This window comes from Oncorhynchus tshawytscha, linkage group LG14 (assembly GCF_018296145.1).
Source record: "Oncorhynchus tshawytscha isolate Ot180627B linkage group LG14, Otsh_v2.0, whole genome shotgun sequence".
Taxonomy (NCBI): Eukaryota; Metazoa; Chordata; class Actinopteri; order Salmoniformes; family Salmonidae; genus Oncorhynchus; species Oncorhynchus tshawytscha.
Window position 1 is genome coordinate 5,272,600 of NC_056442.1, and position 22,252 is coordinate 5,294,851.

The following is a 22,252-nucleotide window of genomic DNA, read 5'->3' on the forward strand; positions in this document are numbered from 1 at the left end:
CTATGCCCACTTATCTTTTATTAAAAATTATAGTTTGCAAGGCAGATTGTATAACACAGGGGGAACAACAATATACAAATATGAACATGATTAAAAGCAGAAACACACAAAACATTTTTTTAATGCGAACATGTCCCCCCATCTAGTGACATTTAAAAGCCTGATAATGATGGTATTGGGTTGCCTGGTGACACCCTGAACCTAATTCCACTGCTCTATTCATCACTACATACATTGGCTTCAGAAAATATTGATACCACTTGACCACATTGTGTTTCAGCCTGAATTCCAATTTATTTATTTTTCACACCCATCTACACAAAATACACCATAATGACAAAAGTGATAACATGTTTTTAGAAAATGTATTAAATTAAATATCTAATTTACATTATAATTCACACCCCCGAGTTAATATTTTGTAGAAGCACCTTCAGCGGCGATTACATCTTTGAGTTGTGTTGGGTATGTATGTATTAGCGTGGCACATCTGGATTCGGTGATTTTCTCAACCTCAAGTTAGATGGGGAGTGGCATTGAACAGCAATCTTAGTTTTTCCATAGATTGTCAATGGGATTCAAGTCTGGGCCACTCAAGGACTTTCAGTCTTGTTCTGAAGCCATTCCAGCATTGCTTTGGCTGTATGCTTGGGGTCATTGTCCTGTTGGAACATAAATCTTTGCCCCCAGTCTAAGGTTATTTGCACAGCTTCTCATCAAGGATTTGCCTGTATTCGGTTCCATTCATTGCTCCCCCATCCTTTCAAGACACCCAATCCCTGGCGCTGAATAGCATCCCCACAGTATGATGCTGCCATTCATGCTTCACGGTAGAGATGGGTGATGAGTTGTGCCTGGTTTTCTCCAGACATAGCGCTTTGCATTTGAGGTCAAAGAGTAAAAATTGTCTCATCAGACCAGAGCATCTTTTGACTTATTCTCTCAGTCGATCACGTGCTTTTTTTGCAAACTCCAGGGGTGCTGTTATGTGCCTTTTTCTCAGGAGTTGCTTCTGTCTGGCCACTCCCGTAAATCCCAGGTTGGTAAAGTCTGTAGAGACCGTTGTCTTTCTGACAGGTTTTTCCATCTCAGTCAAGGAACTGTGTAGTTCTGTCAGAGTGGTCATTGGGTCACCTCCCTGACCAAGGTCCTTTTTGCCCGGTTGCTCAGTTTGGTCGGATGGCCAGCTCTCGGCAGTCTGGGTAGTTCCACATTTTTTAAATTTCCCAATGAGGGAGACCACTGTGCTATTAAACTTTCAACACTCTAGAAATAGTTTTATACAGTACCCTTTCCCAGATATATGCCGGATCACAATTCTCTCTCGGAGATCTACAGACAGTTCCTTGGACTTTATTGTATAGTTTCTGCTCTGACAAGCACGGTCAACTGTGGGACCTTAAGAAAGGTGTGTTTCTTTCTAAATCATGTCCAGACAATGTAATTGGCCACAGGTGGATTCCAATCAAGTTGCAGCGACACCTCAAGGATGATCGAAGGAAATCGGATGCACATGAACTCAATTTGGAGTGTCATCGCAAAGGAGTGTGAATACTTAAGTAAATTTGATAACATTTCAAAAAACATGTTTTCACATTGTCATTATGGGGTAATGTGTGTAGATGGATGAGAAAAAAAATCCATTTAGAATTCAGGTTGTAACAACAGATTGTGGAATAAGTCAAGGGGTATGAACTTTCTGAAGGCGTTGCCATCCTAGAAGTTATTTGTGTGACTTCAAAATGAGAAGCATTGTACAAACTAATTCATCAGTGATTGGATAGTCTAACAAATCTTAACCACGCAAAGTATAAAAGTTGATAACGTCATCATGCAGGCCGGCGCTGGCCCAACCTATCAATTTCTGGGACCAATCAGAAAGGTCAGAATGTGTTCACATTCTAAGGCAAATCCAGACTCATCGTGGAGAAGAAACGTCAGTTGGCTGGATTGATGTCAATGGTTAGCCAGGCAAGGTATTGGGCTTTGTCTGTAGAGTTCAGTGGTGTATCTGATCTGTAGATGCCCACCCTGCCTTGTCCTAACTCCGGGTCGCTGATCCCTCATAGGTGGCAGCCAGCTGGAGAATTTGTTTGACCTCTGCAGCTTAAGAGCAAATTTCAGATAAATGTATTCACCCGAAGGTAGTAGTTGGGAACCTTTCATTGGCATCTTTTCAAAGTAGCTGATAAACAAAATATCAACATTAAAGTGGCAATATATACGTTTTTGAGCGACCTGACCAAATTCACACATAAATGTGTGTTATAGATCTGTCACTCATCAAAAGAAAGTCTAAGAAGCGGTAGATATGTTCTATGTGCGCCATTTCTATGCTTCCTGTTCTTGTCTTTCACTTTTGTACACCGGCTGAAAGTACAATATTTTTTGTTCTGGAAAATATATTTTACAACGGTATAGATGGTACCATTGTTCACTATACTTGCTTGTTTTGTCACATAAATTGAAATTAGGCAAACTATTTGAATTTCAGCAACCAGGAAAATGGTGGAGAGAATTCTGCATTGTGCATCTTTAATACAATATAGCTGACTAAAAATCTCCAATGGGGAAGGCCCATAATTTAACAATGACCGCTATTGATAGTATACTTGTTGAAACAAAATATTAAAACACATTTAAAATAAGACTTTTGAAAAAAAGAAATACTTCCATGAAAACAGTAATACTCAGACTTGTATCAGCAAAAGTCTGTCTATGTGTATTTTCTAGTCTGTGATGGCAATTCCAGGCCACCTGGTAAGAAATAACATTGATTGGGTGGGTTCCTGCAATACCAAACACCACTTCTGCATTATAGATCGAGGAACTCTGAGACACCAGAGTAGTGCCTCTTCTCGTGGCGTTTTCTGTCGCCATCTTGGGAGAAGCGTTGCCCACAGATAGAGCATTGGTATGGTTTCTCTCCAGTGTGTACAAGACTGTGTCTCTTCAGTGACTCTTTTCGAAAGAATCGTTTTCCACAGTCTCCGCACTGATGATTTCTCTCTCCAGTATGAACCCTCCTCACGTGTCTCACCATGCCATCTATGCGAGTAAAAGTTTTTCCACATTCCAAACAAGGATAGGTTGCTCTTTCACCAGAGGTATGTGTTAGTATATGTGATTTGTACGATTTTGTATATGCAAAACTCTTCCCACACTCAGTGCAGTGATATGGTTTCTCTCCCGTGTGTACTCGCATGTGTATTTTAAAGTTGTGAATCTCCTTTCCACATATTGTGCAGAGAAATTTCTCTCTTTTTCTCAAATGTGTTCTCCTGTGTCTTTCAAAAAGTCCCTTGTACAAGAACTGCTTGTTACAGTCAGGACAGTGGAGGATCTCTCGGTGTACTAAAAAGTGTGCTTTCCAGTCAACCAGGTCTGAAAACCTTTCATCACACTTTGAACAGCGGTAACTTTTCTTGTGTGTTAACTGATGTTTTTCAAGCTGTTCCAATCGGACAAAGCTTTTCACACAGTCAGAGCAGCGGAAATTACGTTCCTCCTTCATATGTGTTTTTTGGTGTGACTTAACATGATCTAATCGCGCAAAACTTTTGTCACAGTCAGGGCAGTCGTAAGGCTTCTCTCCTGTATGTGTTCGCTGATGTCTTATAAGACGATTCTCTAGTCTGAAGCTCTTACCGCAGTCGGAGCAGATGTATGGCTTCTCTACAGTACTGAAACTCTCTGTCCAGTTATCAGAAGTATCTTCAGGATCCTCTTCATTCTCCTGCGTTGTTTGGGGTAGTCGCAGTTTTTCTGAGTGTCGATTCTTTCGAACTGAACTTTCGTAAGGGGAGTCTTTGCCTGGATGTGACTGGCCCATTTTTTCCCCTGGTGCACTAGATCGCATTTTACTCTTCTGCCTGCCTCTGCTGGCTGTTCCCTGCTGTGTGTGCACACAGTCTACATTCATTTCAGTTTGATGGTTCAGTGTAACATTATGTTCCTCTTTTATATGTATTTTTTGGTGTAATTTAAGATTATCTAATCGAGCAAAACTTCTCTCACAATCAGGGCAGTGGTGAGGCTTCACTCCTGTATGTATTTCTTGGTGTAATTTAAGTTTGTCTAATCTAGCGAAAGTTCTGTCACAAACAGGGCAGTGGTGAGGTTTCTCTCCCGTATGTGTTCGCTGGTGTCTTATAAGATCCCTCACTTTTCTAAAGCTCTTACCGCAGTCAAAGCAGTAGTGAGGCTTCTCTCCTCCAGGACTGAAGCCTTCAATCCACTCATCAGAGTCATCAGTATCTAGGGGCTCCTCTTCCTTCTCCTGCATTTTTTTGCTATGTGTTGGTGTTCTCTTTCCTGGAGCTCTAGCTCGTATTTTACTCTGCTGCCTTTTACTCTCTCTGACTTTGCTGAATGTTCTCTGCTGTGTGAGCACACGATCTACATTGGATGCACTGCTGGTAGCTTTGAAGGTATTGTCCAGCTGGTGTTTTTCAAGCTTCTCCAATAAGACAAAGCTTTTCGCACAGTCAGAGGAATGAAATATGTGTTTGTCTTTTGCATGTATTTTTTGGTGTGACTTAAGCTTATCTAATCGAGCAAATCTTCTGTTGCAATCAGGGCAGTTGTGAGGCTTCACTCCTATATGTATTTCTTGGTGGATCTTCAGCTTATCTAATCGAGCAAAACTTCTGTCGCAATCAGGGCAGTGGTGAGGCTTCTCTCCAGTATGTGTTCGCTGATGTAATTTAAGCTTATCTAATCGAGCAAAACTTCTGTCGCAATCAGGGCAGTGGTGAGGCTTCTCTCCGGTATGCGTTCGCTGGTGTCTTATAAGATCCCTCACTTTTTGAAAGCTCCTACCGCAGTAGGCGCAGTAGTGAGGCTTTTCTCCTCCAGTACTGAAGCCATCAGTGTCATCAGTATCTAGGGGATCTTCTGCATTCTTCTGCATTGTTTGGTGTTGTTGTGGTCTTTCTGAGTTTTGATTCTTCTCTGATTGGCACTGGACATTGGCTGGGCATTGATGTTTTCTACATGAAAGCACACGGTCTTCATTTTCCGTGCTGCTGGCAGCTTTGAAGATATTCTCCTGCAGGTCCTGTTGCTTTTCCACAATTTCAGTTTGACGAATGCGTGTGACAGCTTTATCCAGTGTGAGTTCTGGGTCCATTTGTAATTGCTTGGACAGTCTCCTGTCAAGTAAGCCTGCGACTAGTCTGTCTCTTATCATCTCACTGAGCAGAGCTCCATAACCACAATGTTCTGACAAACAATGAAGTGCAGAGATAAAATCATCAGCTGTCTCTCCTGCTTCCTGTTGTCTTTGGTTGAATTTTGTTCGTTCTAATATTACATTCCTCCTAACTGCCAAATGTCCATCTTGCTGCTCATTATTAGAACTGTGGAAGTGTTCCCACTCGATCAGGTTGTCATCTTGCAGGTCTTCTGAGGTGTCCATCTCCTCTTCCTGGAAAAACATTTTAAAATGGCATAATTACCAGTAGGCCTAGTATCATCTGTGTTCTCTAAAACATAATTTTGTAATAGATATAGTCTACTTTTCAATATGGTTAAAGTCCAAATTAGAATAGATAGCATTCAATAAATAGCTAAACAAATAACTTCGGTCTATACATTTTTATAGTAGTAGCTAGTTCTAATAATTTGTAATACCTAGCAGTATCAACATTATAATGTATTGTTTTTCATTAGGTCTAGAGCTCACCATAGCATAGAATACCCAGTGGGCATATGACATGATAAAGGCGTCTTTTTCCTGTTTGAAATTTGGTCAGGACGTATTTTTCATGGCATCTTTTTTGAAAAATTATTCTTATTTGGGTTGAAATCTGACTGATCTACTGACCAGTTATCTAAAGCATGAAACAAACGGAGAATCTCACTGCCGATAGATATTTATCACTGAGGGAGGCCTTCTCTTGCAAGAACAAAAGCGGCACCTGCTGCGTGCCATCCCGGTAGCGACAAACCTATCGTTTCTACTTGTAGAATCGCAATACTTGTCAGTGGCCAACAACTTGACTTTAACCCAATCGGAGAGCATGAATCCCCACTTGGGGGACCAACAGGGCTGACAACAAAAAGGGAAGAAAAATAGGAAATTGTCTCCGTACATCCACAGATGAGCCAGTCACGCTTCAAATGCAATGTATGCTATGGGATGATAGCTAGCTAAGTGCACAGACAACATTGAATATTTACTGCTTATTACATTACACATCAAATATCCTATTCGTGGTCAGTATCTATCAAGCCCAGAGCAGACTTGTTTAGAAAGAACCGTGTGTTTGGAAGAATAGGGTTGTCTGACTCTCTGATGCAGCGGTCCAGTAGGTGCTGAGTAGAATGAGCTGCTTTATCAGCTAACTAGCCAACTTTACATACTATAGAAAAACCAAAGCGTTGTTGACGCGAGAGTTCACGGAGCAGCCTGTTAATTACAGGATGTTGACGGCTGTGCCATACAGATGACAAAATAGTTGGGAAGAGATTTGAGGTACCGGTTCCATGGTACAGGGTGTATGAGTTGATATATAAAACCACGCAAGATTCAAGACTTTGTGCTTTCCAGCTAAAAGTATTATATAGTATTCTTGCCACCAACAAAAAGTTGAATATTTGGGGCATACAATCATTGGAAGCTCTGCCCTCTGGTAGCCTGTTTCTCATCTCAGGAATGGCTAAAATGCATAATATTGTTCTAAAATTGACCATAGAAATAGTACTGTTGGGAGATTTGGAGAGACCGGGTCAGTCAATTACTAATACTCTTAGTAAAAGTATTTATCTTCAACTCGCAATCTGTGGATTCCATAGAAATTGTAGGTTAAACATCTAATCAAATTTTATTTGCCATATACACATGGTTAGCAGATGTTAATGCGAGTGTAGCGAAATGCTTGTGCTTCTAGTTCCAACAGTGCAGTAATATCTAACAAGTAATCTAACAATTCCCCAACAAACACCTAATACACAAATCTAAAGGGGTGAATGAGAATATGTACATGTAAGTATATGGATGAGCGATGGCCAAGCGGCATAGGCAGGTACAATAGATGGTATAACGAGACTCAGACTAGAACATACAGGACCTATTTTCTCTCCATATCCCCCGATTTCTACCGTAAGCTCTGGACATTTACACCTGGATCTTGCAGCTAGCTAGCTGCTATCCGAATGACTATTGGCTAACGTCTGTCCCGGAGCAAACATCAACTATTCCGGAGCTAGCCAGCTGAATAGTTCCATCAGTCACCCCTGGGCTACAATCACCTATCCGGACCCGTTTTACTGTCGATGCGGAGCCCCACCTGGCCATCACGACTGGACTACCGACGTTATCTGCCCGAGGGAGTTATCCAACTGGCCCCTCCGTCGCGACGTAACCTGACCCGTAGCCCATCTGCAGCCCGCTAATTGTTAGCCGTCTTATCGGCTGCTATCTGAATAGGTCTATCAGACAATTCTCTTGGGCCACTATAACTATTTCGCCAATTGGATTGGTCCCCTCTACCACACGGAACCCCACTAATCTACTGACGGAAACGCACAAGGTGGCTAAAAACAGACCTCCATCTTCTGCCAGCTTGCTACCCATGGCCCGGTTAGCTGTCTGAATCGCCGTGACCCCAAACGACCTCACTACTCACTGGACCCTTATGATCACTCGGCTAAGCATGCCTCTCCTTAATGTCAATATGCCTTGTAAATTGCTGTTCTGGTTAGTGTTTATTGGCTTATTTCACTGTAGAGCCTCTAGTCATGCTCATTATACCTTATCCAACCTTTCAGCCCTCAGCCCCCAGCTGTGCTCTGGACACCATATGTGAACTGATTGCCCCCATCTATCTTTAGAGCTCGTGCTGCTAGGTGACCTAAACTGGGACATGCTTAAGACCCCAGCCATCCTTCAATCTAAGCTTGATGCCCTCAATCTCACACAAATTATCAATGAACCTACCAGGTACCACCCCAAAGCCGTAAACACTGGCACCCTCATAGATATCATCCTAACCAACTTGCCCTCTAAATACACCTGTTGTTTTCAACCAAGACCTCAGCGATCACTGCCTCATTGCCCGTCAGTAGAGGATGCCTGGTTATTTAAAGAAATGCCTTCCTCACCTTCTTAAATAAGCATGCCTCATTCAATACATTTTGAACCAGGAACAGATATAGCCCTTGGTTCTCTCCAGACCTGACTGCCCTTAAACAACCTGTGGCGTTCTGCATTAGCATCGAACAGCCCCGTGATATGCAACTTTTCAGGGAAGTTAGAAACCAATATACACAGGCAGTTAGAAAAGCCAAGGCTAGCTTTTTCAAGCAGAAATTTGCTTCCTGCAAAACAAACTCAAAAAAGTTCTGGGACACTGTAAAGTCCATGGAGAATAAGAGCACCTCCTCCCAGCTGCCCACTGCACTGAGGATAGGAAACTCTGTCACCACCGATAAGTCCACTATAATTGAGAATTTCAATGTGCATTTTTCTACGGCTGGCCATGCTTTCCACCTGGCTACCCCTACCCCGGTCAACAGCACTGCACCCCCCACAGCAACTCGCCCAAACCTTCCCCATTTCTCCTTCTCCCAAATCCAGTCAGCTGATGTTCTGAAAGAGCTGCAAAATATGGACCCCTACAAATCAGCCGGGCTAGACAATCTGGACCCTTTCTAAAATGATCTGCTGAAATTGCTGCAACCCCTATTACTAGCCTGTTCAACCTCTTTCGTGTCGTCTGAGATTCCCAAAGATAGGAAAGCAGCTGCGGTCATCCCTCTTCAAAGCGGGGGACACTCTTGACCCAAACTGCTACAGACCTATTTCTATCCTACCCTGCCTTTCTAAAGTCTTTGAAAGCCAAGTCAACAAACAGATTAATAACCATTTCGAATCCCACCGCACCTTCAAGCTGTGATACAGCCCGACAGGATGCTCTCAATTGTGTCATTTGTAAACGTTTGTCAGGGTTTTAGGTGACAAGCCAAATTTATCCAGGCTCCTGAGGTTTTTCACCACACTGTTTGTGTGAGTGGACCATTTCAGTTTGTTTGTGATGCGTGTGTGCCGAAGAACTTTAATTTTTTATTTTTTTTTACTTTCCACCTTCACTTCTGTCCCTTCGATGTGGATAGGGGGGGGTGCTCCCTCTGCGGTTTCCATGAAGCCCACGATCATCTCGTTTTGTTAACGTTGAGTGAGAGGTTGTTTTCCTGACACCACGCTCCGAGTGCTCTCACCTCCTCCCTGTAGGCTGTCTCGTCATTGTTGGTAATCAAGCCCACTACTGTTGTGTCATCTGTAAACTTGACGATTGAGTTGGAGGTGTGTATGGCCACGCAGTCATGGGTGAACAAGGAGTACAGGAGGGGGCTGAGCACGCACCCTTGTGGAGCCCCAGTGTTGAGGGTCAGCGAAGTGGAGATGTTTTCCAGGGCTTGGCCACCCACTCAGTTACCGGTGACCTTTTCAGCCACATCCCAGCGAAAGGAGAGAACAGAACCACCCCTCCTTAAATCCATAGTCATTGACAGTAAGTTTCAAATGTTTTTTTCTCTGATACTCTGATCTTCAATGTGTAATGATTCCTACTAACCAGCTTGGTAAGAGCTAGGTTTGTACTAGTCAGAGTTGAGGACTCTAGTGACATGACTTGGACTCGAGTCGGACTTGAGTCACAAATTTGATGACTTGAGACTCAACTTGATATAAAATAACTAGACTTGACTTGGAGGCTCAAGACCTGGGACCTTTGCTTGAGACTGATGACTTGAAATTATCTGGCCAGGTTTTGTAACATTTTGTCACTAATTTTGTGGCAGAGTCTCCATGGATTCCCCTAGCAACAAAATGTGCAACAGATTGGCTATTGAAACGCACACTTGGTCCTCTGATTGGACCAGCAAACTTAGCACAGGTCAGCACAGGTCCGGTGAGCTAGTGAACAGATAGCTGTACAGCAATTAAATCGGGGGCAGTCAAACGTCAATTTGTAGGGAGAGAGGATTGCCATAAATAAATATGCAGCTCCAAAAATGGTTTGGTGATCAAGAATATTAACTGTTTACTTACTTTGCAAGCTCACCAGCAATGTGGCCTTAAGCAACAGTTAGGCCTACTAGCATGGTAGGCGAAAATTGCTTGAAATTGATTATTTACTTATGAAGCTTGCATTTTGTATTTTTTGTTAAAGCTGCTGTGTGTCACTTTTTGGTCAACCCAACCAAATTCACATAGAAATGTGAGTTATAGATCTGTAATTCTCATTCAAAGCAAGTCTAAAAAAAGAGGTAGATATGTGCGCCATTTCCATGCTTCCCATTCTTAAGTTTTGGCAGAGACCCACCCGTTTTGGCAGAGCCCCACACACACAAAGTTTGGACACACCTACTCATTCAAGGGTTTTTCTTTATTTTTACTATTTTCTACATTGTGCGCCACCCTATGGGACTCCGGTCACGGCCGGTTGTGACACCGCCAGGGATCTAACCCCAGGCTGTAGTGACACCACAACTCTGTGATGCAGTGCCTTAGAACGCTGCACCAATCGGGAGGTGCACCTTGCTCTTTAATTAGAATGTATTTATTACAATTTAATTAAATGCATAAAGCCTTATAGGTATTTAGGGAACATGATATATTGCATCAGAAAGACAACCAAGTTGTTACTATCTTACATATTTTTAAGTGAGAAACTGTTAGGTTTCAGATGTGTCACATGCACTTATTTAAGTCTTTTTAAAGACTATCATTTGCAGTGTACAAGATACCAAATTTTAGGCTATCACACAACATAATACTTAAACTGGAACAACCCTCAGTAACAGTTGCCCAAAAATAACTGTGCACATACCCTATCCCCAAATATTATGAGCCCCCGCCTCTAGCTGGGCTTGGTGTGGGCTAAGACGTCAGCATGCTTCAGTTCGGCTGGCACCTTGCCAAACTCGGCTAGCCGAACCAGTGTGCTTGCATACTCCCTTAAAAAGACATTCGCTTGAAAAACAAGAAAAAAAGCGACAATTGCCCACCGAATGGGGTCATGTTTGCTGGGAAGTGCATATACAGTGCATTCAGAAAGTATTCAGACCCCTTGATTTTTTCCACACTGTTACATTACAGCCTTATTCAATCTACACACAATAGCCCATAATGACAAAGCGAAAAACAGATTTTTTAAAATGTTTGCAAATTTATAAAAAATAGTATTCAGACCCTTTGCTATGAGACTCAAAATTGAGCTCAGGTGCATCCTGTTCCATTAATCATTCTTTAGATCTTTCTACAACTTGATTGGAGTCCACCTGTGGTAAATTCAATTGATTGGACATGATTTGGAAAGGCACACACCTGTCTATATAAGGTCCCACAGTTGACAGTGCATGTCAGAACAAAAACCAAGCCATGAGGTTGAAGGAATTGTACGTTGAGCTCCGAGACAGGATTTTGTTGAGGCACAGATCTGGAGAAGGGTACCAAAAAAATTATGCAGGATTGAAGGTCCACAAGAACACAGTGGCCTCCATCATTCTTAAATGGAAGAAGTTTGGAATCACCAAGAGTCTTCCAAGAGCTGGCTGGGCAATCGTGGGGGAGAAGGGCCTTGGTCAGGGAGGTGACCAAGAACCCGATGGTCACCCTGACAGAGCTCCAGAGTTCCTCTGTGGAGATGAGAGAACCTTCCAGAAGGACAACCAACTCTGCAGCACTCCACCAAATCAGACCTTTATGGTAGAGTGGCCAGACAGAAGCCACTCCTAGGTAAAGGCACATGGACGCTAAAGGACTCTCAGACCATGAAAAACAAGATTCTGGTCTGATGAAACCAAGATTGAACTCTTTGGCCTGAATGCCAAGCGTCACATCTGGAGGAAACCTGGCACCATTCCTACGGTGAAGCATGGTGGTGGCAGCATCATGCTGTGGGGATGTTTTTCAGCAGCAGGGACTAGGAGACTGGCCAGGATCGAGGGAAAGATGAACGGAGCAAAGTACAGAGATCCTTGATGATAGACTGGGGCGAAGGTTCACCTTCCAACAGGACAACAACCCTAAGCACACAGCCAAGACAACACAGGAGTGGCTTCGGGAGCAAGTCTCTGAATGTCCTTGAATGGCCCAGCCCGATTGAACATCTCTGGAGAGACCTGAAAATACCTGTGCAGCAACGCTCCCCATCCAACCGGACAGAGCTTGAGAAGATCTGCAAAGAAGAATGGGAGACACTCCCCAATTACAAGTGTGCCAAGCTTGTAGAGTCATACCCAAGAAGACTCAAGGCTGTAATCGCTCCCAAAGGAGCTACAACACTGAGTAAAGGGTCTGAATGCGTACGTAAATGTGATAGCAGTTCATTTAAAAAAAATTAAACTAAAAACCTGTTTTTGCTTTATCATTATGGGGTAGTGTGTAGATTGAGGGGAAAAAACTATTTAATCCATTTTAGAATAAGGCTGTAACGTAAGAACATTTGGAAAAAGACATGCGGTCTGAATACTTCCCGAATGCATGAATGTATGTACCTCTGAGCTGCTGTTAGAATCTTTCTATTTGGTTTCTCAAGGGGAGGCTGTGCAGTCTTGCCCTCTACCAGTGTCTGTTCAGATAGCCTCTGTATCAAGCTTAACCTGTCCTATTTCTTTTGGGCTATTGCCTGTGTACATTTGATAAATCTACTTGTATATTTGGTATAATATGGTGCTTTAACCTGTAAATAAATGTACACTGAGCCCATCAACCTGCCATGCTGATCTCATGCCCCTTAAGACTGGTACATGGTCCATATTATTTTATTTTTGACAATTACATAATCAAAATGTGTTGTAAACAACAATGAAAAGGGCTGTCAGGTCAACAAATATACAAAGATTTGTCGTTGAACAAGTCATTGCATACAGTCTGAAGTTTACATACACTTAGGTTGGAGTCATTAAATTTCATTTTTCAACCACTCCACAAATTTGTTAACAAGCTATAGTTTTGGCAAGTCGGTTAGGACATCTACTTAATGCATGACACAAGCAATTTTTCCAACAATTGTTTACAGACAGATTATTTCACTGTATCACAATTCCAGTGGGTCAGAAGTTTACATACAAAGTTAACTGTGCCTTTAAACAGCATGGACAATTCCAGAAAATGTAATGGCTTTAGAAGCTTCTGATGTGGATGTACCTGTGGATGTATTTCAAGGCCTACCTTCAAACTCAGTGCCTCTTTGCTTGACATCGTGGGAAAATCTAAAGAAATCAACCAAGACCTCAGAAAAAAATGTAGACCTCCACAAGTCTGGTACATCCTTGGGAGCAATTTTCAAACGCCTGAAGGTACCTCGTTCATCTGTACAAACAATTGTACGCAAGTATAAACACCATGTGACCACGCAGCCGTCATACCGCTCAGGAAGGAGACGCGTTCCGTCTCCTAGAGATGAACAGACTTTTGTGCGAAATGTGCAAATCAATCCCAGAATAGCAGCAAAGGACCTTGTGAAGGTACTTTTGTACCTGTTTCCTCCAGTATCTATTTCCACAGTAAAACAAGTCCTATATCAACATAACCTCAAAGGCTGCTCAGCAAGGAAGAAGCCACTGCTCCAAAACCGCCATAAAAAAAAGCCAGACTACGGTTTGCAACTGCACATGGGGACAAATATCGTACTTTTTGGAGAAATGTCCTCTGGTCTGATGAAACAAAAATAGAACTGTTTGGCCATAATGACCATTGTTATGTTTGGAGGAGAAAGGGGGAAGCTTGCAAGCCCGAAGAACACCATCCCAACCGTGAAGCACGGGGGTGGCAGCATCATGTTGTTGAGGTGCATTAATGCAGGAGGGACTGGTGCACTTCACAAAATAGATGGCATCATGAAGCAGGAAAAGTATGTGGATATATTGAAGCAATATCTCAAGACATCAGTCAGGAAGTTAAAGCTTGGTCGCAAATGGGTCTTCTGAATGGACAATGACTCCAAGCATACTTCCAGAGTTGTGGCAAAATGGCTTAAGGACAACAAAGTCAAGGTATTGGAGTGGCCATCACAAAGCTCAGACCTCAATCCTATAGAATATTTGTGGGCACAACTGAAAAAGCATGTGCGAGCAAGGAGGCCTACAAGCCTGACTCAGTTACACCAGCTCTGTCAGGAGGAATGGGACACAATTCACCCAACTTATTGTGGGAAGCTTGTGGAAGGCTACCCGAAACATTTGACCCAAGTTAAACAATTTAAAGGCAATGCTACCAAATGTATTTATTAATTTTATTTCACCTTCATCAAGTTGAGAACAAGTTCTCATTTACAATTGCGACCTGGCCAAGATAAAGCAAAGCAGTTCAACACACAACACAGAGTTACACATGGAGTAAAACAAACATACAGTCAATAATACAATAGAAAAATAAGTCTATATACAATGTGAGCAAATGAGGTGAGATAAGGGAGGTAAAGGCAAAAAAAAAGGCCATGGTGGCAAAGTAAATACAATATAGCAAGTAAATCACTGGAATGGTAGATTTGCAGTGGAAGAATGTGCAAAGTAGAAATAGAAAAAATGGGGTGAAAAGGAGCTAAATAAATACATAAATACAGTAGGGGAAGAGGTAGTTGTTTGGGCTAAATTATAGATGGGTTATGTACAGGTGCAGTAATCTGTGAGCTACTCTGACAGCTGGTGCTTAAAGCTAGTGAGGGAGATAAGTGTTTCCAGTTTCAGAGATTTTTGTAGTTTGTTCCAGTCATTGGCAGCAGAGAACTGGGAGGAGAGGCGGCCAAAGTAGGAATTGGTTTTGGGGGTGACCAGAGAGATATACCTGCTGGAGCGCGTGCTACAAGTGGGTGCTGCTATGGTGACCAGCGAGCTGAGATAAGGGGGGACTTTACCTAGCAGGGTCATGTAGATGACCTGGAGCCAGTGGGTTTGGCGACGAGTATGAAGCGAGGGCCAGCCAACAAGAGCATACAGGTCGCAGTGGTTTATAGTATATGGGGCTTTGGTGACAAAACAGATGACACTGTGATAGACTGCATCCAACTTATTGAGTAGGGTATTGGCTATTTTGTAAATGACGTCGCCGAAGTCGAGAATCGGTAGGATGGTCAGTTTTACGAGGGTATGTTTGACAGCATGAGTGAAGGATGCTTTGTTGCGAAACACGAAGCCAATTCTAGATTTAACTTTGGATTGGAGATGTTTGATGTGATTCTGGAAGGAGAGTTTACAGTCTAACCAGACACCTAGGTATTTGTAGTTGTCCACATATTCTAAGTCAGAACCGTCCAGAGTAGTGATGCTGGACGGGCGGGCGGGTGCAGGCATACTACTTCCGGCGCCGACAGAGATGGCCGCCTCGCTTCGCGTTCCTAGGAAACTATGCAGTTTTTTGTTTTTTTACGTGTTATTTCTTACACTAGTACCCCAGGTCATCTTAGGTTTCTTTACATACAGCCGAGAAGAACTACTGAATATAAGATCAGCGTCAACTCACCATCAGTACGACCAAGAATATGTTTTTCGCGATGCGGATCCTGTGTTCTGCCTTACAACCAGTGTAACCGAGTGGATCACATGCAGCGACCAAAAAAAAAAACGACTCAGAAAAAGAGGGAAACGAAGCGGTCTTCTGGTCAGACTCCGGAGACGGGCACATCGTGCACCACTCCCTAGCATTCTTCTTGCCAATGTCCAGTCTCTTGACAACAAGGTTGATGAAATCCGAGCAAGGGTAGCATTCCAGAGGGACATCAGAGACTGTAACGTTCTCTGCTTCACGGAAACATGGCTAACTGGAGAGACGCAATCCGAAGCGGTGCAGCCAGCGGGTTTCTCCACGCATCGCGCCGACAGAAACAAACATCTTTCTGGTAAGAAGAGGGGCGGGGGCGTATGTCTTATGGCCAACGTGACATGGTGTGATGAAAGAAACATACAGGAACTCAAATCCTTCTGTTCACCTGATTTAGAATTCCTCACAATCAAATGTAGACCGCATTATCTACCAAGAGAATTCTCTTCGATTATAATCACAGCCGTATATATCCCCCCAAGCAGACACATCGATGGCTCTGAACGAACCATATCACCTCCACCCTACCTGACACCCTTGACCCACTCCAATTTGCTTACCGCCCAAATAGGTCCACAGACGATGCAATGTCAACCACACTGCACACTGCCCTAACCCATCTGGACAAGAGGAATACCTATGTGAGAATGCTGTTCATCGACTACAGCTCGGCATTCAACACCATAGTACCCTCCAAGCTCGTCATCAAGCTCGAGACCCTGGGTCTCGACCCCGCCCTGTGCAACTGGGTACTGGACTTCCTGACGGGCCGCCCCCAGGTGGTGAGGGTAGGCAACAACATCTCCTCCCCCGCTGATCCTCAACACTGGGGCCCCACAAGGGTGCGTTCTGAGCCCTCTCCTGTACTCCCTGTTCACCCACGACTGCGTGGCCATGCACGCCTCCAACTCAATCATCAAGTTTGCGGACGACACAACAGTGGTAGGCTTGATTACCAACAACGACGAGACGGCCTACAGGGAGGAGGTGAGGGCCCTCGGAGTGTGGTGTCAGGAAAATAACCTCACACTCAACGTCAACAAAACTAAGGAGATGATTGTGGACTTCAGGAAACAGCAGAGGGAACACCCCCCATCCACATCGATGGAACAGTAGTGGAGAGGGTAGCAAGTTTTAAGTTCCTCGGCATACACATCACAGACAAACTGAATTGGTCCACTCACACAGACAGCATCGTGAGGAAGGCGCAGCAGCGCCTCTTCAACCTCAGGAGGCTGAAGAAATTCGGCTTGTCACCAAAAGCACTCACAAACTTCTACAGATGCACAATCGAGAGCATCCTGGCGGGCTGTATCACCGCCTGGTATGGCAACTGCACCGCCCTCAACCGTAAGGCTCTCCAGAGGGTAGTGAGGTCTGCACAACGCATCACCGGGGGCAAACTACCTGCCCTCCAGGACACCTACACCACCCGATGCTACAGGAAGGCCATAAAGATCATCAAGGACATCAACCACCCGAGCCACTGCCTGTTCACCCCGCTGCCATCCAGAAGGCGAGGTCAGTACAGGTGCATCAAAGCTGGGACCGAGAGACTGAAAAACAGCTTCTATCTCAAGGCCATCAGACTGTTAAACAGCCACCACTAACATTGAGTGGCTACTGCCAACACACTGTCAATGACACTGACTCTACTCCAGCCACTTTAATCATGGGAATTGATGGGAAATGATGTAAATATATCACTAGCCACTTTAAACAATGCTACCTTATATAATGTTACTTACCCTACATTGTTCATCTCATATGCATACGTTGATACTGTACTCTATATCATCGACTGCATCCTTATGTAATACATGTATCACTAGCCACTTTAACTAGGCCACTTGGTTTACATACTTATCTCATATGCATATACTGTACTCGATATCATCTACTGTATCTTGCCTATGCTGCTCTGTACCATCACTCATTCATATATCCTCATGTACATATTCTTTATCCCCTTTATCCCCTTTTTTTGGAATTGTTAGTTAGATTACTTGCTCGTTATTACTGCATTGTCGGAACTAGAAGCACAAGCATTTCGCTACACTCGCATTAACATCTGCTAACCATGTGTATGTGACAAATAAAATTTGATTTGATTTTTGATTTGAGGCAGTGATCGGTTGAAAAGCATGCATTTAGTTTTACTTGCATTTAAGAGCAGTTGGAGCCCATGGAAGGAGAACTGTATGGCATTGAAGCTCGTCTGGAGGGTTGTTAACACAGTGTCCAAAGAAGGGCCAGAAGTATACAGAATGGTGTCGTCTGCGTAGAGGTGGATCAGAGACTCACCAGCAGCAATAGTGATATCATTGATGTATACAGAGAAGAGAGTCGGCCCAAGAATTGAACCCTGTGGCACCCCCATAGAGAGAGGTCCGGACAACAGGCCCTCCGATTTGACACACTGAATACTGAAGTAGTTGGTGAACCAGGCGAGGCAATCATTTGAGAAACCAAGGCTATCGAGTCTGCTGATGAAGATGTGGTGATCGACCTGGCCAAGGCTTTCGACTCTGTCAATGAATACGGCTGCACAGTAATGTCTCTTATCAATGGCGGTTATGATGTCATTTAGGAACTTGAGCGTGGCTGAGGTGCACCCATGATCAGGTCTGAAACCAGATTGCATAGCGGAGAAGATACGGTGGGATCCAAAATGGCCGCTAATCTGTTTGTTAACTTGGCTTTCGAATACCTTAGAAAGACAGGGTAGGATAGATATAGGTCTGTAGCAGATTGGGTCTAGAGTGTCACCCCCTTTGAAGAGGCAGCTTTCCAATCTTTCGGAATCTCAAATAGTAATTAAGTGTATATAAACTTCTGACCCACTGAGAATGTGATGAAAGAAATAAAAGCTGAAATAAATCATTATCTCTACTATTACTCTGACATTTCACATTCTTAAAATAAAGTGATCCTAACTGACCTAAGACAAGGAATTGTTTTGGCAATTAAATGTCAGGAATTGTGAAAAACTGAGTATTTGGCTAAGGTGTATGTAAACTTCCGACTTTTTTTTTACTTGACTTGAAAAAACATGTTCAAGTTGGGACTCGGACCTTGTCACTTGCTTGTGACTTGAATAATAGTGACTTGATCCCACCTCTTGTTAATGATCATCAGCATAGCCAGTACGTTTTTTTCTCTGCATCAGGTCTCACATCTCCATTAAGTCTGTTTGTAAATTTTAATATTGGTGATCAATATCAGAAAGTTTTGTAATCTAGGTCTGAAAATGTAGAGCCATCAATTGGAAAGCCTCATATCCACCCTCAGTAACAAACTGGAGGACTGAACTATTTAGCTACATCCCATTAGACTAGGCTATGATATTATAAAATCAAAACATAAACCAGACATATGACAGAATTTGGAAACCGTATGTTAGAAAATGTGCTGCATAGCGGGTGTTATGTTTCTGTGTTGTTGTTTCTGAATATCAGTTTGTTTTGGATTAAATGTTTTCAGTAGTGTTTTGTTTGTGGATCCCTCGGTGAGAATGAATGTATGCAGATGTGTGTGTGTATTGACACTGTGAGAATAAACTTCACTGAAAGTTTTTTTTATTTTTATATAAAAAAAAAAAACATTTTATTGTCTCTTTACACATACTTAAAGTTTTGCATTTACCCTTTTTTTTTTTTTTTTAAGACTGCCAAGCTGTCCACAATTGGGGGGAACCTCCGTCCGGGACAATGTCCTCAGGATTATGGAGCGGTGTGTTTATATAAAGTTGTTTGAATATTACAACATGTATAAGGAGGATTAAGCACAATGTCATCCTTTGGAGATGAGGTAAACATTTATTATCCAACTACTGTCTAATTTTGATATCCTCTTTTAAAATGTTTCAGACTGATGACCAATGAATGAACATCCCACTTCAATAGGACAGAGGAGAAAACAAGCCTTTGCTACCACTTGTGTGTGTTCCATTGTAGTTGGTAAGAAAATGTGAGCAGTTGAGACATTGACATAGACAACAAGACAGGTTTAGCAGATTCTGCCTGTTAAAGATATTGTACTGTGTTACTGTTCTGTCCTGCATGCCCACATTATGCCAATCGTTCATTTATTTTCATTTAGTTTTATGCTTACAGTGTCATGAAAAGCCAGAAAACTCACAAGGTTGATGTGTTGCCGGCCCTCTGGAAAGTCCTAAAATGTGCCCCTGACCTCCGTGGTGGAGTAGGACGCAAAGTTGCTATTTTATTTCTCACTAAGCTATAACAGCCACAAACGTCTTTAACTAGTACCATGGAAATAGTTTTAGCCAGCTGAGTTTACAAAGTTTATTCAGAAAGGTCCTTTTCTAGTTATTTTTAAATCTCAAATGGATAAAGTTGTAATGCGCTGATTCTGTTCACTGCAGATCTGACCCATCACACGATTCTTCAAGAGGACCACTACGCTCCAGATCGCCTTCTGTGCTCAGAGGTCCTTGATGAGGATCTACCCCATCACACAGCTCTTATTAATCATTAAGAAAATAAAACAATGGGCCTTTATATACTGTGTCCCAATCGTTCTACTCATGTCTGTGGGTGAATTATGATACAACTACTGTATGCAGATTTGCAAAAAAATATTTGTTTTCGCCATTTCTTGATCTAATTTAAAATGCAAGAATATGTTGCATTATTTAACTTTAATTGGGGCCTATGGAAACAAATAGAAATGTAATGAACAAAAAAAAAAATTCAACTTTATCCTCAGAAATACTTTTTACAGTAGGTAATAAACTGTAGTCAAGTGGTCATTACCAGGTTGATGGTTAACTATGACCCGTACATAACATAGCACATAATATAGTGGTCAGATTTATGACCAACTGGTCCTATGGTGGTCAGTAAAATACGTCATACAAAAAAAGACGTAACAAAAATGGTGGTCAGCAAAAAGACGTAAAAAAAAAAAAAATCAGTTTGCGACCAGAATAAGACGTCAGTCTTTTCATCCAGGTTTGGCCCACTGGGTAGTGATCTAGGCTAGAAAAGGTTAATTGACAATAGAAGTAGTATTTTTACCTGTGGATAGTCTGACTTCGTCTCCTTGTGTTTTATGAAGCCAGACAGCCAGGACAGTGTGGTGAGTATTTGTGTTTGTATTCCTGATGCTGCACCCCCACTCTTCCCCTTAATTTTCCTCCTCAGTCTGACATATCTGTCTCTCAATTTCTTCCATTTCGTCCTGCAAACCTGTTCTTCTACTCTCAGAGTTTGGGCTATCTCCTTCCAGCTGTTGCTGGTTATTGTGAAGTCTTTATAGTCTTTCAATGAGGTGTTGTACAAATTGTTGTACCTTCTGACCTCTTCAATTAGCTTTTCCTCGAAACTTGCGTCGTCCTGAATCTTGCTTGTTTTAGAGTCATCAGTATAATGGGGCTCATCTTCATCTCGGTTCTCGTGCATTGTTTGGTTCAGTCCTTCCTTCTCAAGTTCCGCCATTTTCTCTGAACTGTATCTGAACAGAAAGGGTGCGGGTAAAACCAGAGGATGCAAACCAACGAAGTCTGTTATGTTTTGTTTGCTTCTGCAGGTAGCAATTGAAGCTATTGGTTTGATTTGATATAAAGAAAAAAAATTCACACGATCCAAAGCTTGTTGTTGCAACTGCACACCTATCCCACTGTCTACGGTCTGCTATTCCTCTCTCCACACCAGACGCAGTGTGATCAGGTTTAGAAAGGAACAAGACAAGCACCTAAAAAGAAAAACGATTGATAACGACTATAGCTAACTATTTTCTGCAATCATTGGCACTTGAGAGTTGGCATTTTACATGATCCGATATGCAAATCACATGCACGGCGAAATGTCGTAAAACACATGCAGACGTTTCACTTTACGTCTCAATGCCGAGTATGGAAAGTCAAAGGGGCCAATAAGTGTGTCATCACTAGTTACCACACCCAAAGTCAAAATGATGTCTAAACCCCGCCTATTTAAAATTTGTGGCTGTGGTAACTAGTGGCAACCCCAAAAAGTGTGCAGAAGAGAAAACAGGGGAGAACGACCCCAGTGGGTAAAAACAGGTTAAAAAGACCTCAGTATGATGTTTTTTTTTACTATGTCTTATTCTGGTTGAAAACTACATTACATTTTTTACGACCACCAGTTTGTGATAATTCTGACCACTATATTATGTAGCTTACTGGTCATAGTTAAGACGTCATCATAGTTAATACATAATCATAATCTGGTAATGACCACCTGACTACAACCTATTATCAACATTCTTAGAAAAAAAGGGTTCCAAAAGGGTTCTTCGGCTGTCCTCATAAGAGAACCCTTTTCGGTTCCACGTAAACCCTTTGTGTTCCATGTAGAAATCTCTGTGGAAGGGATTCTACCTGGAACCAAAAATGGTTCTTCAAAGGGTTCTCCTATGGGGACAGCCGAATAACCCCTTTAGGTTCTAGATGACACCTTTTTTTCCTAAGAGTGTACTGTAAAAAGTATTGCAGATGATATTTGGATATTGACAACATTGTTCGTTACATTTCTATGTGTTTCCATAGGAACCATAGTCTGCAACATATTCTTATTCAAAATATATCAAGCACAAATCTACATCACAATTATTTGCTCATCTGCATATAGTAATTGTTTCATAATTCACTCACAGACATTACATGCATAGAAATACTGGGACACAGTATATAAATGCCCATTGTTTTAGTTGATTAAT

At 42.5% G+C, this 22,252-nt stretch overlaps 1 protein-coding gene across 1 annotated transcript; it reads right to left on the reverse strand.

Annotated features, from left to right (window-relative positions):
* On the reverse strand, nt 1-21,397 carry LOC112266407 (zinc finger protein 585A-like). Its single transcript, XM_042296922.1, has 2 exons — nt 20,590-21,397; nt 1-5,428 (listed from the first exon to the last, which is right to left on the reverse strand). Exons 1-2 carry the CDS (start codon nt 21,007-21,009, stop codon nt 2,816-2,818), a joined length of 3,033 nt encoding a protein of 1,010 aa, XP_042152856.1. The 5' UTR covers nt 21,010-21,397; the 3' UTR covers nt 1-2,815.
* Nucleotides 21,398-22,252: the final 855 nt, after the last annotated feature.